The sequence below is a fragment of the Pleurodeles waltl genome, chromosome 12 (assembly GCF_031143425.1).
Source record: "Pleurodeles waltl isolate 20211129_DDA chromosome 12, aPleWal1.hap1.20221129, whole genome shotgun sequence".
In the NCBI taxonomy this organism is placed as follows: domain Eukaryota; kingdom Metazoa; phylum Chordata; class Amphibia; order Caudata; family Salamandridae; genus Pleurodeles; species Pleurodeles waltl.
Window position 1 is genome coordinate 20,560,735 of NC_090451.1, and position 21,215 is coordinate 20,581,949.

The following is a 21,215-nucleotide window of genomic DNA, read 5'->3' on the forward strand; positions in this document are numbered from 1 at the left end:
CCGAGAAGCCCCCCTGTGCCCTGCCTGCACCGCCAGAGTGACCCCTGGGTCCCTCCATTGCTTTCAACGCAACACTAGACACCTACTTTGCACACTGCACCCGGCCGCCCCTGTGCTGCTGAGGGTGTATTTTGAGTTCCTGTGTGTGTGTCCCCGCCAGTGCTCTACAAAACCCCTCTGGTCTGCTACTCGAGGGTGCAGGTACTTACCTGCTAGCAGACTGGAACCGGAGCACCCCTGTTCTCCATAGGCGCCTATGCTATTTGGGCCCTACTTTGACCTCTGCACCTGACCCGCCCTGTGTTTCTGGTGTTGAGTGTTTGGGGTTGCCTTGAACCCCCAACGGTGGGCTGCCTACGCCCAGGAGACTGAACTTGTAAGTGCTTTACTTACCTGAGAAACTATCCAATACTTAACTCCCCCAGGAACTGTTGATTTTTACAGTGTCCACTTTTACAATAGCTTATTGCCATTTTTGCCAAAACTGTCTACATTATTGTTTTAATTCAAAGTTCCATACTTACGTGTGAAGTACCTTACAATTTATGTACTTACCTAAATTCTGAATTTTGTGGTTCTAAAATAAATTAGGAAAATAATATTTTTCTATATAAAAACCTATTGGCCTGGAGTTTGTCTTTGAGAGTGTGTTCCTCATTTATTGCCTGTGTGTACAACAAATGCTTAACACTACCCTCTGATAAGCCTACTGCTCGACCACACTACCACAAAATAGAGCATTAGAATTATCTAATTTTGCTACTACCATCTCTAAAGGGAACCCTTGGACTCTGCACACTATCTCTCACTTTGAGATAGTATAAACAGAGCCAACTTCCTACAGTGACCACCAGCATCCCTGAAAGGAAAGATTTTGGGGGGCAACATAAGCCACCTTGGCTCAGATGCAATGTGTCAAGATCTTAAAATGGAAAGGTATCAGGGCTGTAACAAACAGCAATGACAGATACTGGGGGGGATCTCTTGGATAATGGTGTTCGTGGGTGAACCCTCTCTGGGGTCATCAAACTTTGACTGATCGAATGTTCTTCGGAGGAACTGAATTCCTTCACCATCTACCAATAAACACCAAGAGGTTACAGGACATGAAAAAGAGACTTGGAGAAAAACTCATTGGGGCAGATTTATGAAAAGTGGTACTGCACCTAGTGGAGCACCACTTCTCTTGCGCCCCTTAGGGCCCCCCTAATGCCACCATGGCAGTTGTGATTAGCGTCATCATTTTTACGCTAGTCCGGCGCTTCGCAGGATTAGCGTAAGATATTATGACACTAATCCTACAAAGCACCCGGAGGCCCCTTGTAGCCAAGGGAAGCATCTTTTTAACTCCTGCACTTATCAGGCATTAAAAATGCGGATAAAAATGGCGCAAAAGAATCTGAGATTCCTTTGTGCCACTTTGACGGCCCCCGAGCACCAGAACACCCCCCTTGCATACATTACGTGGCACAAGGGGTTACAAAATGGCGCACGGCAAGCATTACGCCACTTTGTAAATATGGTGCAGCGTTTTTCCCCTTCCAATGCAACATTAGGGTAAAAAGAAATTACACTAATGTGGTGATGGAACAGCGCAAGGCCAGCATTGTTTATCGTGATTCAGAAAACACCTTTCACACAAAGTCTAGATATGTTTGTAGTACCACCTTGTAGGGATGGAAGACACAGAACAGACCTGCACCTTGTAGGGATTGAAGACACAGAAGACCTGCACCTTGTAGGAATGGAAGACACAGAAGACCTGCACCTTGTAGGGTTGGAAGACACAGAAGACCTGCACCTTGTAGGGATGGAAGACACAGAAGACCTGCACCTTGTAGGGAAGGAAGACAAAGAAGACCTGCACCTTGCAGGGATTGAAGACACAGAAGACCTGCACCTTGTAGGGATTGAAGACACAGAAGACCTGCACCTTGTAGGGGTGGAAGACACAGAAGACCTGCACCTTGTAGGGGTGGAAGACACAGAAGACCTGCACCTTGTAGGGATTGAAGACACAGAAGACCTGCACCTTGCAGGGGTGGACGACACAGAAGACCTGCACCTTGTAGGGATGGAAGACACAGAAGACCTGCATCTTGTAGGGATGGAAGACAAAGAAGACCTGCACCTTGTAGGGATGGAAGACACAGAACAGGCCTGCACCTTGTAGGGGTGGAAGACACAGAAGACCTGCACCTTGTAGGGGTGGAAGACACAGAAGATCTGCACCTTGTAGGGGTGGAAGACACAGAACAGACCTGCACCTTGTAGGGATGGAAGACACAGAAGACCTGCACCTTGCAGGGATTGAAGACACAGAAGACCTGCACCTTGTAGGGGTGGAAGACACAGAAGACCTGCACCTTGTAGGGGTGGAAGACACAGAAGACCTGCACCTTGTAGGGATGGAAGACACAGAAGACCTTCATCTTGTAGGGATGGAAGACACAGAAGACCTACATCTTGTCGGGATGGAAGACACAGAAGACCTTCATCTTGTAGGGATGGAAGACACAGAAGACCTTCATCTTGTAGGGATGGAAGACACAGAAGACCTGCACCTTGTAGGGATGGAAGACACAGAAGACCTGTATCTTGTAGGGATGGAAGACACAGAAGACCTGCATCTTGTAGGGATGGAAGACACAGAAGACCTGCATCTTGTAGGGATGGAAGACACAGAAGACCTGCACCTTGTAGGGATTGAAGACACAGAAGACCTGCATCTTGTAGGGATGGAAGACACAGAAGACCTGCATCTTGTAGGGATGGAAGACACAGAACAGACCTGCACCTTGTAGGGATGGAAGACACAGAAGACCTGCACCTTGCAGGGATTGAAGACACAGAAGACCTGCACCTTGTAGGGGTGGAAGACACAGAAGACCTGCACCTTGTAGGGATGGAAGACACAGAAGACCTTCATCTTGTAGGGATGGAAGACACAGAAGACCTGCACCTTGTAGGGATGGAAGACACAGAAGACCTGCACCTTGTAGGGGTGGAAGACACAGAAGACCTGCACCTTGTAGGGATTGAAGACACAGAAGACCTGCACCTTGTAGGGGTGGAAGACACAGAAGACCTGCACCTTGTAGGGATGGAAGACACAGAAGACCTGCATCTTGTAGGGATGGAAGACAAAGAAGACCTGCACCTTGTAGGGATGGAAGACACAGAACAGGCCTGCACCTTGTAGGGGTGGAAGACACAGAAGACCTGCACCTTGTAGGGGTGGAAGACACAGAAGACCTGCACCTTGTAGGGGTGGAAGACACAGAACAGACCTGCACCTTGTAGGGATGGAAGACACAGAAGACCTGCACCTTGCAGGGATTGAAGACACAGAAGACCTGCACCTTGTAGGGGTGGAAGACACAGAAGACCTGCACCTTGTAGGGGTGGAAGACACAGAAGACCTGCACCTTGTAGGGATGGAAGACGCAGAAGACCTTCATCTTGTAGGGATGGAAGACACAGAAGACCTACATCTTGTAGGGATGGAAGACACAGAAGACCTTCATCTTGTAGGGATGGAAGACACAGAAGACCTGCACCTTGTAGGGATGGAAGACACAGAAGACCTTCATCTTGTAGGGATGGAAGACACAGAAGACCTGCATCTTGTAGGGATGGAAGACACAGAAGACCTGCATCTTGTAGGGATGGAAGACACAGAAGACCTGCATCTTGTAGGGATGGAAGACACAGAAGACCTGCACCTTGTAGGGATTGAAGACACAGAAGACCTGCATCTTGTAGGGATGGAAGACACAGAAGACCTGCATCTTGTAGGGATGGAAGACACAGAACAGACCTGCACCTTGTAGGGATGGAAGACACAGAACAGACCTGCACCTTGCAGGGATTGAAGACACAGAAGACCTGCACCTTGTAGGGATGGAAGACACAGAAGACCTGCACCTTGTAGGGATGGAAGACACAGAAGACCTTCATCTTGTAGGGATGGAAGACACAGAAGACCTTCATCTTGTAGGGATGGAAGACACAGAAGACCTGCATCTTGTAGGGATGGAAGACACAGAAGACCTGCATCTTGTAGGGATGGAAGACACAGAAGACCTGCACCTTACCTTGTAGGGATGGAGGAAACAGAAGAGACCTGCACCTTGTAAGGATGGAAGACACAGAAGACCTGCACCTTGTAGGGATGGAAGACACAGAAGAGACCTGCACCTTGTAGGGATGGAAGACACAGAAGAGACCTGCACCTTGTAGGGATGGAAGACACAGAAGACCTGCACCTTGTAGGGATGGAAGACACAGAACAGACCTGCACCTTGTAGGGATGGAAGACACAGAAGACCTGCACCTTGTAGGGATGGAAGACACAGAAGACCTGTATCTTGTAGGGATGGAAGACACAGAAGACCTGTATCTTGTAGGGATGGAAGACACAGAAGAACTGCATCTTGTAGGGATGGAAGACACAGAAGACCTGCACCTTGTAGGGATGTAAGACACAGAATACCCCCCTCTTATAGGGATGGAAGACACAGAAGACCTGCACCTTGTAGGGATGGAAGACACAGAAGACCTGCACCTTGTAGGGATTGAACACACAGAAGACCTGCACCTTGTAGGGAAGGAAGACACAGAAGACCTGCACCTTGTAGGGAAGGAAGACACAGAAGACCTGCAACTTGTAGGGATGGAAGACACTGAAGAGACATGCACCTTGTAGGGACAGAAGACCTGCACCTTGTAGGGATGGAAGACACAGAAGATCTGCATCTTGTAGGGATGGAAGACACAGAAGACCTGCACCTTGTAGGGATGGAAGACACAGAACAGACCTGCACCTTGTAGGGATGGAAGACACAGAAGACCTGCACCTTGTAGGGATGGAAGACACAGAAGACCTGTATCTTGTAGGGATGGAAGACACAGAAGAACTGCATCTTGTAGGGATGGAAGACACAGAAGACCTGCACCTTGTAGGGATGTAAGACACAGAATACCCCCCTCTTATAGGGATGGAAGACACAGAAGACCTGCACCTTGTAGGGATGGAAGACACAGAAGACCTGCACCTTGTAGGGATTGAACACACAGAAGACCTGCACCTTGTAGGGAAGGAAGACACAGAAGACCTGCACCTTGTAGGGAAGGAAGACACAGAAGACCTGCAACTTGTAGGGATGGAAGACACTGAAGAGACATGCACCTTGTAGGGACAGAAGACCTGCACCTTGTAGGGATGGAAGACACAGAAGATCTGCATCTTGTAGGGATGGAAGACACAGAAGGCCTGCACCCTGTAGGGATGGAAGACACAGAAGACCTGCATATTATAGCAAATGCAGACCTAGAGGATAGAAGATGTCTCAGTCAAAGAAGACCTATATCTTGTAGGGATTGAAGACATAGAAGACATGCATCTTGAAGTGATTGCAGACAGAGGACAGAAGATGCCTCAGACACAGAGGGCCTGCTTCTTGTAGGGATGGAAGATACAGAAGGACTGAATATCTGAAATATATTTGAAATGCATTTCCCGGACGTAATCACCAGGAAACGCTTCCAGGAAAGAACCTTCAGGTCACCTCCTTGGCCAGTGGTTCAGAGAACTTCTGCATGAGAAAAGAAAGCAGAGGACTTGGTGCTGTGTGGTCAGGGGACACCCAGCTGGTCAGCATGATGGCTCGGTGAATTGAATGGAGATATGCAGGAATGTGCAGGTCACAAGGTTGAATCCCAGCAAGGCTTCCTCACTCTTCCATCCTTTGAGGTCAGTATATTGAGAACCACTACGTGTGCGTAATAACAAATTATACGCTGCTTAGAAGCGCTACAGGCGCCAGAGTTGTTAGTACGCCTGAATAGGCTGCCAGAGGAAGGGCATCTATAGGAATTGCTGTACTCAGAAACCTTTGGAAGTTCCATCATGTTGGGATTTCTGTACCTGCCAGAGACGGTGAACATTTGTGTCAGTGTGAAGGGAATGCTGTTAAATGTCTGTATAGCACATATTTGCATTTATGGTGTGAATTACCTCCAGACTACACCCCTTTCCTTCTTTCATGTTCCAGAAACCCACCCCCCCACCCTGAACTTTTCCTACCGACTTGAGGGTCTGGTCACTCTGCTTGATGACTTCTTGGATTTGACGCAGGACATTAACTTTCACATCCTCCAGCTCCTGCTTCTGCGTCTTGGCATCGGCTATGCAGGTACGGTAGGTGGCCATGGCTTCTTCGGCCTGAAGAAAAGAGTACAGTTCAGTGACTGACAGTACGAAAGGGTATGGGTGGGCAAGAGAAAGAAGTCAGTGGGATGCCCACCCTCAGGCAGACTGACTGGTGTTAAGGGACGGCGGGAGGGACACAAGTGAGTTTGTGCAGTATGGGAGTGATCATCTTCTGGAGGACAAGGGAGGGGTGAGATTGAGGCCATGCCCTCTGTGTTGGGGTGTCTGATGTTAACGGATTTAGGGATGGATAAGAGTCAGTTTGTGCACCACGGACCTCTCCTGGTGCGGGAAGGAGGGATGTCAGTGAGACCGTGTACCCTTACAATTGGATATTAGTGGTGGGAGAGAGGTGCCTGGGTGTGATAGCTCTCCCTGGAGTGGATGTTTTGTGTGGAGACAAGGAGGCACATGAGTTAGACTGTGAAGCCTGGGGTGGTTGCACTCACCATACTTAGAGAGCGGTTATTTAGCAGTGTGAACTATATACATTTTCTCCCTCACCTTGCCCTTGGCGTCCTCCTCCAGCCGTCGCTTCTTGTCCAGGCTCTTAGAAGCATTCGTGCTGCTTGTGCTTTGAAGTTCATCTTCGGCCTTCTTGGTGGAAAACTTAGCTTTCTCATGCTCTTCGCTGCGCAACATGTACACCTGCTTTGCCTTGCGCAGGTTTGACTCTGCCTCTTGCTGCAGGATGAAAAATGCTGACTTGTTAATTCTATGGGGCTTTATGCTCAATTCTTCTGCATCACACACAAGCTCATGTCATACTGTTGGGGCACTCTGCTTCCACCCCTGCCGCTCTGTGCAGACGTTCATAAGCCTGTACCCAGCAGTGACATCCAGACTGTGGCCCATCAGCCTTGCCAAGTGAGTGAATGAGAGGATTTGTGTAACGCACTCCGAGAGACCTAACGGGCTCAAAATGATAGGCAGCTGAATCAGCTTGAGGGAAGCTGGGGTGAGTTCGTGGAAGACGATGTTTCATGCACCTACTCAATGCACGTGGTTTTTGATTAGTGATCATTCCAGGCAAGAGAAATGCACAGTAAAAGTACCCTTATTAGAGGAACCCTTTAAAATGAGGTCACACCAGCAGAACCCTACCATTAGAGGCTTTTGAGTGTACCTGTAGGTGAATATGGACTTTACCAAGAACCCCACTCTATGCTTTTGGCAACGATGGGAAACTAATGCAATGCCCCTGAAAATCATATCCATGACGGCTCATCTACAGCCCTTCAATGCTATGTGCTCTTTGCTCGCAGGAGAACAGACTTTGAATTCCCAGTATGAGACAGTTCATTTAGTTGGGAATTGCACATGACAAAGCATTTTCAGGGATTTAAGGAGTTGCCAACATGATTTTTTTCATTTTCCAAGAGTAAGAGAGGATAGAGCTCTTTGTCCCAGATAACACCAAGATCACAAATCTTATTGGCTGTAGATTTTCCAACCAATAGTTAATCTCAAGAAGCTGCTGAAGAATCAAACAAATCACTTGTGCCTCAGAGGAATTTAGCAATTGCCAATTAACCCTCAACCATTTCTCCTCCTGGTACAGATGTTTCATGATGTTGTGTCTTGCATTAACCAACATATGTTTAAAAATAATGAAGACCCACCACTTCCAATTATATGTCAGGACCGGAGGCAAGGATTGGGATGTTCTCTCTATACTTTATTTACTCCAGCAGCCATTCAAAACCATTATGCAAGTAAAATATTACAACAAGGAATTTATTTCTGATGGAACATTGGAAAGAAATGATTCCAATCCAGATAAGGACACCCAAGCCACAGACATGTTGGACCCGGACGAATAGTTACACCTGCACTCCGCAGAGTGGTCTCGGGAGCCAAAAGGTGCCTTTTATGTAGCGGGCTGCTTGAGGAAACCACTGGACAAGGAGATTTTCAGTCTCCTACGAGCTGAGTGTCCTCTCCTTCCCTGGAAGGCAGGCTGCCCTCACTCTGGAAAATGATGCCAGGATGGCCACCTTTTTAGCAAAAGATATGTGCAATCCAAAACAGGGGATTGATCGCTCCTAGTGCTCATGCCAGGATAAGTTGCTGGATATAGCAGGGATCCTATCCAAAATTCTGGACATGGCTAAGGATGCCATAGGTCCATAATTTCACTGGAGGTATTATTGCGATGGGTGCAATAGGCCAACATTTTTCTAGGTAACACCAACTGAGCGATTTCTACTAAACTGCGCAGATCCCGTTGAATAAAGATTGACCCAAAGTTAAGCAAATTAGCGACATCTGAGGCAGGTCCCATCGCTTAAGGAGGTCTCTCCGGGGACCCCTTTATTAGTGAACTGGGTGAATTTGTCAATACCTTTGATTCATTGGCTAAAGCTCAGACCTCTATAAAGAGAATCTTTACTCCCCGTTATTTTGCCTTGTCATTGAATGGGGCACACGCCCAGGCAAATTCTGCATCAAATCTCCACCAGAGGCTCTAGGATACAAAGAGGTCAGTGGCAAGATTCATTGGCAATTCTTCCCACGAGAAGCAACTCCCACCAGCAAGGTTCTAGAGGAAACTCCAGAGGCACTGGGTCCTACAACACACCACAAGGTGAGTGTGCAATCCCCCTCGGTGATCAAACTTGGGGGCAGGATATCAGAATTCTTCCACAACTGGGAGGCTCTAATGGCAGACGCTTAGGATATTCAAACCGTACGGGACTTCCAAACAGAGTTCTAAGTTTCCCCAGTCCAAACACAGAGACCACGTCCCCTACAAGCGCAGGCAGATCTTGTAGATTCAGAGATTGTTCAGCTCCTGGAGAAAGGGGCAATTGTCCCTTCTCAATTACACCCTTATGGTTTTCTCAGCAACCTCTTGCTGGTGGAGAGGAGGGAAGGAGGCCAGCGTCCAGTTATCAACCTAGGGAAATTTAACGAGTGGCTGGTCTTCTGCCACTTCAAGATGGAAGGTATCCATCTCCTCAGAGGCTTGTTGCAAGCGAACGGCTGGATGGTACGCCTGGACTTGAAGGACGCCTACCTTACAATCCCCATCTTCCCTCCTCACCAGCGCTTTCTTCAATTTCAGTGGCTGTCTCCGATCTTCAAGTTTACCTCCCTCCCTTTTGGTCTATCCTCCGCTCCATGGTGCTTCACCAAGCTCTTGAACCCTGTGGTAGAGAACCTGCGAGCCTGAGGCATTGGTCTCATTATTTACCTGCACAAGATCCTTCTTATGGATCAGTATCTGAACATATTATCAGGCATCTGCCAAAGGCCATCAACCTTCTGGAATCACAGGTTGTTGTCAACAAGAAGAAATCTGCTGTTATTCTGAACTAGACTTTAGAATTTGTGGGGTTTGTAGTTCGGGTTCCCTTTTTGACATGGTTAGCCCCCACTTTTTACCTGGTTTCTGTTGTGGCTTTGACTCTTAGTGCACTGGGTCCCTGATAACCAGGTCTCCAGCACCAGGTCTCTTTCACCAAAACTGCACAGTTGTTTTGCACAATTGGCAAACTCTTCAGCTATCACTGTAAGGGCCATATGTAAGAACACTTTTTCCCATAGACACAGAATTGGTAAACACCTTTGCTACATATGGCCCTAAGTCCCTGGTAAATGGTACCCCTAGTACAGAGGGCCTGGGGTACTAAGGAAGGTCTCTGAGGGCTGCAGCACCAATTGTGACACCCTCAGGGACCCCTCACCAAACCCACACAGCCATTACAGACTACGTGTGTTGGTGCAGGCTAAATTGAAAACATCACAGTTCCTCTATCGCTGCATGTACACCAGGTGAAAGTCACCCTTAAGGCAGGGTGCACCCAGGCACATGTCAGGGCATATATGCATGAGCAGATATGCCCCTCCTATGTCTCTGTTGATTCTGAGACATATTACGTGCACAAGGAAGCCATTTTGAATGCATGTGCTGGACACTGGTCATTACGCATTCCCCAGCTACATGATGGCTTCTCTAAATCCTGGAATGGTTGATATCAAACATCTCAGAATAATAAAGCCTCACTGACCCCAGTGAAGGATGTATTAAAAAATGCACCCAGAGGGCACCTTCGAGGTGCCCCTGAAAACCTACGAGCTACTAGTGTGCTGACTGACCATGCATACCTGCACCCCCACCCGACCCCGCCCACCAAAGGTGAAAGCCAGTGCTCTTGAGGGCCTGAGACAAAAACCTGCTCTGGGAAGAGGTGTGACCTCCTTTTTCAAGCAGGATGGACATTCCAGGGCGGGGAGCTTCAAAGGCCTTGCCACTTTTGTGATGCAACCCAGGACTCTCCAGGTGGCGGAGATAACCAACCCCCTGTCCTGACCCCACTTTTGGCGGTAGCACAGATGGGAAACATTAGTAAGAAGGAGTGCCCACTTCATGTCAGTCCCATCCCCAAGGTGGATGAGCTGAAGTGGACACTACTTTTCAATTTCCTCCATCTTACTTGGAAGGAATTAGACCACTAGAGCTAGGGTTATGCCCACTTCCCAGCGGAAGTGGTCATAAGAAGGGTGTAGTCACCCTAAAGGAGGTCAGCCCATTGGCTACCGCCTGGCACTCCCTGTAGCGCCATACATGGAGTATTTAGGTGGCATCCCTGAACCCTAGAACTCCGATTTCAACAACCTAAGAAGACCCAGACAAAGAAGGATAAGTTACTTACCTGTAAATCCTAGTTCTCTCCCAGGGGTATCCTCATCAAAGTCATAAACATTGAATATTCCCGCCCCCGTGCGGGGATCCCGGAGCATATGTAAAAACACACGTATAAGTATGAAATATATATGAAAAAATAACATTTTTAGTAAATAATTTTCATACAAGAATCATATATACATGTGCATAATAGCAATGCAGTCTATGCTGATAAACAGGCTAAAATGCTTTATTTCTATGGAGTTTATTTTTTTGTTAAATACATTAACACTCTCCATTATAATTAAAAACCTTTCTGAAGCCCAATTGGAAGGCACAGAAAATACAAGCAACACATCTGAAAAGAAAAAAATTACATTGAAATTAACAGAGCATTATTAGCCAATAGGCTGCATGCAAGTCAATACAGCAGAACCACAAAATTTGGCACTGTGCCTTCAAGACCCTGAGCACCTCCAGTATCCCACAATGCCTCAGGGGTGAAGGTGAGGTGACAGTTGGTTCACAGTTAGTTCAGTACTTTTTTTTACAGTGACAAAGAAACCTATAGATTAGATAGATGGTCTCTACTGCACTTCTAGAAGACTGGCGTCCGGGGAGGAGGGTGGGTTGTTTATGACTTTGATGAGGATACCCCCTGGAAGAGAACTAGGATTTACAGGTAAGTAACTTATCCTTCTCTTCCAGGGGATTCTCATCAATAGTCATAAACATTGAATAGATTAGCAAGCCTGCTAAGCCCTCTGCGGACTGTCTAATAGAAGTGCAGGAAAAATCATACGCTATGCAAATAAATTTCTCAGAGACGCTTGACCACTTGACCAACTTGTGGGTCTGCTTTGGCATCTGAATCTAAACAGTAGTGCCTAGTAAACGTATGTACAGATCTCCATGTAGCAGCCTTACAGATTTCAGAGATCAGAACATTGTTAAGGAGGGCAGCAGTAGCTGCTTTTCCTGTTGCTGAATGAGCCTTAGGCCTAGCTGATAACTGTTTGTTAGCCAATTGATATGCAGTTACAATACATGAGACTATCCATCTAGAAATAGTTTGTTTTGAGGCAGCGTCGCCTGTCCTCATGTGTCCATAGTTTACAAACAGGTGGTCAGATCATCTAATTAATTTGGTCTTATCCAGGTAAAATTTTTAGCACTCTCTTAAGATCCAGGGAGTGCAAAGCTTTCTCCCCCGGAGTACCCGGATTGGGGAAAAAGGTTGGGAGCAATATAGTCTGATTAATGTGAAAATCCGACACCACCTTCGGTAAGAATGATGGATGAGTTCTCAGGACAACTCTATTATTATGGAAAAACCGTGTACGGTTCTCTGGAGGACAAAGCCTGAATCTCACTGACCCTCCTAGCCGAAGTAATGGCTACGAGAAACACTGTCTTCCACGTAAGGTGTTGCAAGGAAGCTTTGTGGATAGGTTTGAAAGGAGGGGCCATGAGTTTAGATAACACTATGGTCAGCTCCCATGGAGGTGAGGGTTTTCGAATGGGTGAAAAAACTTTATTTAAACCTTCTAAGAAATCCTAGACTACTGGCATGGTAAAGAAGGATTTCTGAGAGGGCGACTTACGATAAGCTGTAATGGCAGATAAATGTACCTTAATAGAGGAAAACTGCAGACCTGATTTCGCCAGATGGAGCAGGTAAAACAATATAACCTCCTCCTAAGCCAGAATAGGATTATGACCCTGCTGTCGACACCACATGTAGAAACTCTTCCACTTGAACGCGTAGGAGCGTCGCGTAGACAGCCTTCTGGACTCCTTTAAAATGTTCATACATTCCTGCGAGAGCCCTAGATGCCCATACTGCAGGAATTCAGGAGCCATGCCGTCAAGCTCAGAGAGGGAAGGTTGGGGTGAAGAATCTTGCCTCCTAGCCTGCAAAGGAGATTCGGTCTGCATGGGAGCCTCTTGTGCGGCTGCTCTGACAACTTGAGAGGATCTGTGTACCAGAACTGTTGAGGCCATTGCGGGGCTATGAGTATCATCCTGGTGTTGGACCTGTAGAGTTTGTTGATCACCGCTGGTATCGGGGGATCGGTGGAGAAGCGTAGAGAAATATCCCTGACCAGTCTATCAACAGGGCATTCCCTCGAGTCCCTGGACGGTAGAACCTGGACGTAAAGTCTAGGCATTTTTTGTTTACTTTGTCTGCAAACAGATCTGACTGAGGCTGACCCCACTGAAGAACCCAGTCGTGGGCATCCGGGAGGGTCCTGCTAAGGAAATCTGCCTCTCCGTTTTGTTGCCCTGGGAGGTGGATCACTGTAAGAGGCATTCCTCTTGCTATCAGCCAGTGCCAAATGGTTTGAGACTCTCGAGACAGGGGGCGGGATCTCGTACCTCCTTGTTTGTTTAGATAATACATTGTCGTTGTATTGTCCGTCTGTACCAGCAGAGACTTTCCCTGAATCAATGGTGCAAATGATTTGAGAGCCAGGTGAAACGCTCTGAGCTCCAGCAGGTTGATATGGTAAATCTTCTCTTTGCTGGACTACAAGCCCTGAGCTTGAAGGTAACCCAGGTGATCCCCTCAGCCCTGCAGCGATGCATCCATTACCAGAGTATCGGAAGGAATTGGTTGGTGAAACGGAACCCCTACTGACAGGTGGTGTCTGCGCGTCCACCATTGCAATGATTGCAGTACTCCGATAGGAAGAAGTATCCTGTCCTCCCATTGGCCTGTGTTCTGATTCCACTGCTCTTCTAGATTCTCTTGAAGAGGTCTCATATGTAGCCTGGCATTCGGGACAATGAAAATGCAAGAGGCCATGGAGCCCAACAGAGATGTCACCTGACGGACTGTAGGCGCATGGGAACCAAGAAGATTCTGACACGTCCTCATTATTGATGATAGTCGTTCCTCCAAAAGATACATTTTTTCTAGCTTTGTATTCAGTATCGCCCCCAGGTAGTGGAGGGTTTGAGTTGGGATAAGAGTGGACTTTTGGAAGTTGACTTGCAGACCTAGAGAGCGGAAAGTACTGAGGACCATGCTTAGATGTCTTTTTGCCTGTTCCGGAGAGGAGGCTTTCAGTAGCCAATCATCCAGGTATGGATAAATGAAGATATTCTGCTTCCGTAAATATGCAGCTACCGTTGCTACACACTTGGAGAATGTGCGAGGGGCAGATTTGAGGCCAAAAGGTAGCACCCTGAACTGATAGTGTTGAGAGGCTATCACAAACCGAAGGAACTTTCGATGTTTGGGTACAATCGGAATGTGAAAGTACGCATCTTGCAGAACTGTGGAGCACATCCAGTCTCCTTGATGTAGCTGAGGGAAAATCTGATGAACAGCCAGCATTCTGAATGTTTGCTTCCGGATGAACTTGTTCAGCAGTCTCAGGTCTAGAATAAGTCTGAAGACTCCTTCCTGACCATTTTTTGCTACTAGAAAGAATCAGGAGTATACTCCCTTTCCCCTTTGAGCGGCTGGCACCTTTTCTATTGCTCTTTTTTCTAACAGGGCGCAAACTTCTTTGCATAGTAAGTTCATGTGTGCAGGCTTCGATCCGTTTGGTGGTAAATGAGGTGGAGCGTGTCGGAAAAGAAGGGAGTATCCATTCTCTACAATGCTCAGCACCCATTTGTCTCTTGTTATGCCATGCCACTGGTGAGCAAACTCTGTGATACTTCCCCCAACCGGAGTGGTGGACAGAATTAAGGGAAGTGAACCCTCATTGCTTGGTGGGGGGTTTGGGAGTAGACTGCTGAGGTCTGCTTGATCCTCACTCTCTTGCGGCCTTGTGAGACTGGAAAAGAGGACAGCCTTGCTTCTGTTGCGGTCTCTGGGACCAATGAGGGGTTTGAACCCTCTGTTGGAACGGGCGCCTGTCGTAAGGTCTATACCTCCTTCTGAAGTCTTTCCATCTTTCTAGACCGACTGCCCTCATCGTGTCGACCTCCGCCTTCATACGTGCCATCTCGTCATCAGTGTGGGCACCAAATAACGAGTTCCCGTTAAACGGAAGGTTCATGATACAATGATGCACCTCTTGCTTTAACCCTGTGAGCCTCAGCCAGGAAGATCTTCTTGCGCAAACCCCATGCGCATATCCATGGCCCGCCAAGTCTGCGCCGTCTGTAGCTGCGCTGATGATTTGATTGGCCACCAAACTCCCCTCCTGAAGGATCTCCTGGAAATCCTGCCTGTCCTCCCTAGGCAGCTTTTCTGCAAATCTGTTTAGAGAATCCCAGAGGGATCGATCATATCTGCCCAGAAGTGCTGAGGCACTGGAGACCTTTATCACTGACCCTGACGTGCCACACATCTTCCTACCCAGAGAGTCCAGATGTTTGCTCTCCTTGTCTGGCGGTACAGTTGACGATGACGCCACCGAATCCGTCTTGCGGGCTGCGGCTAATATGACTGAATCTGGTGGTGGATCAGCTCTGAGAAATAAAGGATCCTGATCCGGGGCCTTCTCTTGGGTGGTTAAATTAAAATTTCATAGAGAACCACTGGGCACCCGATGCCTTGCTGCACCTAGCTGCCCCAGTGCCACCCTGTAGGAAGCTGGCCCGGTGTGTGGTGGGTACCGAAGGTACTTGCACCTTATACCAGGTCCAGGTATCCCCTTTTAGTGCAGTGTAGGCAGTGTCTAGAAGCCAGACTCTCTAGAGGTAGCTGTGGATGAGCAGCCAAGGCTTATCTAGGAGACATGCAAAACTCATGCAATACCCCTGTAGCCACACAGCACTTACACACATGACAGAAAACACTCAGTTGTAGAAAAATAAAATTACTTAATTTTCGGAACACAATACCACAAAATACTAGAAGGGCAACCCTTCAATAGGAGGCAAATACTACACTAAATATATACATTAGTTATCAGAATAGGCATAGAAAAGGTTAGAAAACAGTGCAAATAGAAATAACCAATAGTGACCCCAGGGGGAGCCCAAACCATATACTAAAAATATGGAATGCGAACACAGGACCCCCACTTAGGTAAGTGGAATGTGTAGATGGGAGCTGGGGGTACTAGAAAACCACAGAGGTAAGTAACACAGTACCCCCTCCCCCCAGTGACTAGGAATGCAGGAGTAAATCACTGGATTTTCCCCAAACCAGCCAAGAGGAGGAAAAAAAGAAAAAGAAGACACTCAGACAAGCCTGCAAAAAAACCAGCAGTGGATTCCTGAAGAAAGAAGACCTGTGGAGAGAGGGGACCAAGTCCAAGAGTCACAGTGGAGTCCAGGAGGAGTAGGAGCTACTACCCACCCAGCTGTACTTGGAGGGGGTTGGTCGATGGTGAGGAAGAACAGGTCAGTACTGCAGCCCTGGAGCCGGAGAAGAGTTCCTGATGGATGCAGAAGATGTCCCATGCTGGAATAAAGATTGCAGATGGGTGTTGGTGCAGGAATTCCACCAACAAGCCTTGGCAAAGGCAAACTCTGTAAGTGGAAAAGTGGTGCTGCTTGGGACCAGCAAGGTCCAGGAGGACTCAACCCAGTAGGTGGATTCACAGCATTGAAGAGAGTCCACAGGAGCCGGGGGCAGCACCCACACGAGTCCCACAGGGCGGGGACACAAGAGTCGCAGAAGGAGCCCACGCAACACTACAAAAGAGGATCCCACGCCGCCGGATAACCACGCAGAAGGCTATGCTTTGCTGGGGGCTGGAGCTGCACGTAGCTTGAAGACCCCTTGGAGGAGATGCCAACAAGCCTTGGCAGCTGCAAAAGATGCAGTGCACAGGGTTACTGTCCTGCGTGGGACAGCAAAGGCTTACCTCCATCAAAGTAGGACAGCTGACAGAGAGGACCAACAGGACTACTCCAGACCACCACCCGTGATGCAGGATCCACACAGCTCAAGATGAGGTGAGATCCATGCAGCCGGTTGTCGTTTGCTGTAGGTGTCTGCGGTTGCAGGGGAGTGTCTCCCTTACTCGGCTGGGAAAATGTTGCAAAGCTGGCAGGAGTCATGGAAACAATGTTGCAGAATAGTCTTATTCATTGTTTGCAGCACTGTCTGTTCCTGGAGGGTCCAGTCGCAGTTCCAATGGCCAGAGGTCGAAGTGGAGGTTGCAGAGGAATCCTGCTGGAGTCGTGCAAGCCAAATCTGAGGACCCACCCAAGAGAGAGACCCTAAATACCCCTGAAAGGGGGATTGGTCACCTAATCAGGTAAGCACCTATCAGGAGGGGACTCTGACGTCACCTGCCTGGATTGGCCACTCAGATGCTCCCAGAGTTCCCTGCCAACCTTGGAAACAAGATGGCAGAACCCAGGGCCACTCTGGAGGAGCTCTGAGCACCACCCCTGGGGTGGTGTTGGACTGGGGAGTGGTCACTCCCCTTTCCACTGTCCAGTTTCGTTCCAGAGCAGGGACTGGGGGTACCTGAACCTGTGTAGACTGTTTTATGCACGGAGGGCAACAAATGTGCCCTTCAAAGCATACCAGTGGCTTGTGGGGGCTACCCCCCCCCCCCCCCCCCCCAAGCCAGTCACACCTATTTCCAAAGGGAGAGGGAGTTACCTCCCTTTCCTAAAGGAAATCCTTTGTTCTGCCTTCCGGGGTTTGATCAGATTAAGCAATAGGAGGGCAGAACCCTGTCTGATGGGTGGCAGCAGCTTGGGCTGCCCGGAAAATCCTGTAAGACTGGTGGTAACAATGCTAAGGAGCCCCCAGAGTGCATGGAGTCATACTGCCAATACTTGCAACAGTATTGGGGTATGATTGCGACATGTTTGATACCAAACATGCCTAGGTTCGGAGTTATCCGTATGTAGCTGTACATTGGTAGTGACCTATGTCCAGTATATGCAAAAAATGGCATCCCCCCACTCACAAAGTCCAGGAAAATGGAGCTGGAGTATGTGGGGGCACCTCTGCTAGTGCAGGGGTGCCCTCACACACACAGGTACTTGCACCCTGCCCTCTGTGCTGGGAGAGCCTGCCATAGGGAAGACTTACAGTGACCTGGTGCAGTGACCTGGGGGAAACATCCTTTTCAACAAAGTCTTTTTAAAGAAGTCGTGGTTAACGAAAGTGCAACAATGCTTTTTTTTAACCACGACTCCGTTATTTTGTGCCTTAACTACGTATGTTCTGAACTATGAACATGCGTGGTTAAGGTACAAAGAAGGGAGTTGGTGAAGGAGGAAGACGCAGGTGACAAGGGGTCGACTAAGGTAAGTGGGGGGGTTTTGGTTTTGGGGAGGGGGTGAGGGGTTTTGGGGTGGGGTTGTGGGGGTGGGGGCGTTTTTGGTTTTGGGGAGGGGGTGGGGGGTCAGGGGGTTTTAGGTTTTGGGGTGGGGGGTCAGGGGGTTTTAGGTTTTGGGGCGGGGTTGGGGGGTGGGGCGTTTTTGGTTTTGGGGAGGGGGTTAGGGGGTGGGGTGTTTTTGGTTTTGGGGAGGGGGTTAGGGGGTTTTAGGTTTTGGGGAGGGGTCAGGGGGTTTTGGGGAGGGGGTGGGGGGTCAGGGGGTTTTAGGTTTTGGGGCGGGCGTTTTTGGTTTTGGGGAGGGGGGTCAGGGGGGTTTTGGTTTTGGGGAGGGGTGGGGTGGGGGGTCAGGGGGTTTTAGGTTTTGGGGCGGGGTTGGGGGGTGGGGCGTTTTTGGTTTTGGGTAGGGGGTTAGGGGGTTTTAGGTTTTGGGGTGGGGTTGGGGGGGTGGGGGGTTTTAGGTTTTGGGGAAGGGGTCAGGGGGTTTTAGGTTTTGGGGTGAGGTTGGAGGGTGGGGCGTTTTTGGTTTTGGGGAGGGGGTGGGGGGTCAGGGGGTTTTAGGTTTTGGGGTGGGGTTGTGGGGGTAATGCTTTTATCAGGAATGCCTTTACAACGAAAATCGTTGTTAAGGCATTCGTGGTAAAATCATTAGTAGTAGCAACGAGGTCGGTGTTCCGACCTCGTTGTTAAGGCACTAGTTGTTTAGGAAATCGGTGTTCCGTCGTACAACCGTGACCTGGTAATGAAAAGAGTGCACTTTCACACAGGCTGCAGTGGCAGGCCTGCAGAACACTTTGCATGGGCTCCCTATCCGTGACATAATACATGCTGCAGCCTATAGGGATCCCCTGGTACCCTAATGCCCTGGGTACCTAGGTACCATATACTAGGGACTTACATGGGGGCACCAGTATGCCAATTGTGGGGTGAAACAGGTTCCAGCAACCAAGTTTAAGAGGAGAGAGCCTAATCACTGGGGTCCTGGTTAGCAGGATCCCAGTGAACACAGTCAAACACACTGACAAAGAGGCAGAAAGTGGGGGTAACCAAGCTAGTAATAGGCTACTTTCCTACACACCCGGTGTGACCTGTTGGTGTGGATCTGATCAGAGCCCAATACTTACATTTGCTCCCTGAGCTCGACATCATAAGTCTACTTTGCAGCAGCTGAGCTGCAATGGCTGATGCGCTGGATAGCAGGGCATCACACAACAGAGGAAGACATGGTTCGACCGGTGGTGGGCGATGAGGGGAGATGCTTGAGTGGCTCATCACCTCGGGCTCGCACTATGGTGCCCCTCTGCTGCTCATGCGCTCCGCAAAACTAGTTTGGAACCGTTATATCCAACCTAGAAGGACTCCGATGCCATACTCCCCACAGCTCCCTTTGTGGAGTGTACACCAGCTGCAATGCCTCCATCATGTCTACAACTTTGCCCCATGGAGGGAGAAGGTGCTCACCCTCATAGGTGATCTCTATAGCGATGGCTCGTTGCGCTCCTTCCCAGACTTTAGATTCACATGGCCTAGACCCGGCACAGCTTCTCTCTCATACTGCCATAAAAACAGTGCTTAGGGAGATTTGAAGATTGGGCCCGTCCGAATCCTCACCGCACCGGGAGCTACTCTGCATATTGACTTACGCCCTCTGCAGGAAAGCATTCTCAATCCTTTATATGGTGCTGCAGGAGGTCCATAGTACCCCCCATCCGTGCAGTAAAGCTAGATGGGATGACTGCCTGGGCCTTAACTTAACAGACAAGCAGTGGTTGAGGGCATTGGAATGGGTGAAATATGTATCATGCAACACCGACTAAAATACTCGCAGTTCAACTACATGCACCAAACATACCTAAAGCCCCATCGCCTCCACAGAATATTCCCGGGCTCTTCCTCTTTCTGCCCGAGATGCGGTCACAACGAGGCTACCTTTTTTCATATGACGTGGGAGTGCCCGTTGATTCGCACCACCTGGTCCCAGGTATTGCAACATGTTTCAAAGATAATAGACACACTGCCCACCCAGACCCACTCCTTTGCTTGCTAGGGGTCACAAGGAGATCCAAACAGATCAAACACTCTTTAAAATTTGTAGACTTTGCGTTAATATTGTTCAAAAGGCCCATTGCCATGTCCTGGAAGGCAGTCCAGCCTCTGGCAATTGATATCTGGTTAGGTGTAACCTCGCACAAGGCAATAGACCGCAGACCACAGGGAGGGAGTGGGGTAACTATGCTCTGGGACACTTACTTGTTGAAGTTTTCCGATAAACTGACCTCCAGCACTGCTAGTGATGCAGGTACCAATAACCCACTCCCGGTGGCAGAGGTACTGCCTCCAACCTAAACACCACTCCTACTCCACTGAGGGCTTTGCAATAGTTCCTCTCCACCTGACTGTGAAAGAGCTGTTGACAGGGCCCCTGTATCTCCGGCTGCCAAATAAAGTGCACCCCATATACCCACCACCACTTTCTCCACCTCAATGCAGATGCTTCCTAGACAAGGGTTAACTCATGTGATACAGCTTTGTTGTATTTCGTTAGTTCTATGCCAACCTAGACACAATTAAATGTTAATTAACCCTTGTTCTCTCCCCTCTCCCCCTGCATGTTTGACAGGGCCTTCCCAGCAAGTTATGTACTACGATGATAATCTGATTGTACATTTATCAGGCAGGAGGGAACGCTGTAAGTTGTTGTCCCCACAGACGTAGAGGATAATCAACATATTGACGTTAATTGAGCTATCATATGTATTTATTAGTATCAGATTCTTTGCCTTTTGTCTGACATGCCTTTGCATATGTATGCTTTTTGATCGACCACCTATGTACTTTATCATGCTGACACTTGGTTGTTATTTCCTTCTTAAAAATGCCAATAAGAGAAATTTAAAAAAAATACATTTATGTTTAAATGTTTACTTAACTGATTACCAAGTTCTTGGGTTTGAAACATAAATAAAAAGAATTGTTATTTTTCTAAATTGGTCTGGGATTTATTGTGAGTGTGTGTCGCATTTATTGCCTCTGTGAGTACAACAAATGCTTGACCCTACCCTCCGATAAGCCTAACTGCTCACCCAAACTACCACAAAATAGAGCATTAGCCCTATCTACTTTTGCCTCGGCAATACCAATTGGGGATCCACTCGACTCT

General features: G+C 48.4%; 1 protein-coding gene across 8 annotated transcripts in view; it reads right to left on the reverse strand.

Annotated features, from left to right (window-relative positions):
• The window catches only part of ARHGAP45 (Rho GTPase activating protein 45), a 381,773-nt gene that overhangs the window by 97,057 nt on the left and 263,501 nt on the right, over nucleotides 1-21,215 (reverse strand). For all 8 annotated transcript variants that reach the window (XM_069216459.1, XM_069216457.1, XM_069216454.1 and 5 more), the window contains 2 exons: nucleotides 6,719-6,898; nucleotides 6,089-6,226 (listed from right to left, as the gene is read on the reverse strand). In XM_069216459.1, the coding sequence (XP_069072560.1) occupies nucleotides 6,089-6,226; nucleotides 6,719-6,898 (318 nt within the window). The remainder of the gene's footprint in view (nucleotides 1-6,088; nucleotides 6,227-6,718; nucleotides 6,899-21,215) is intronic.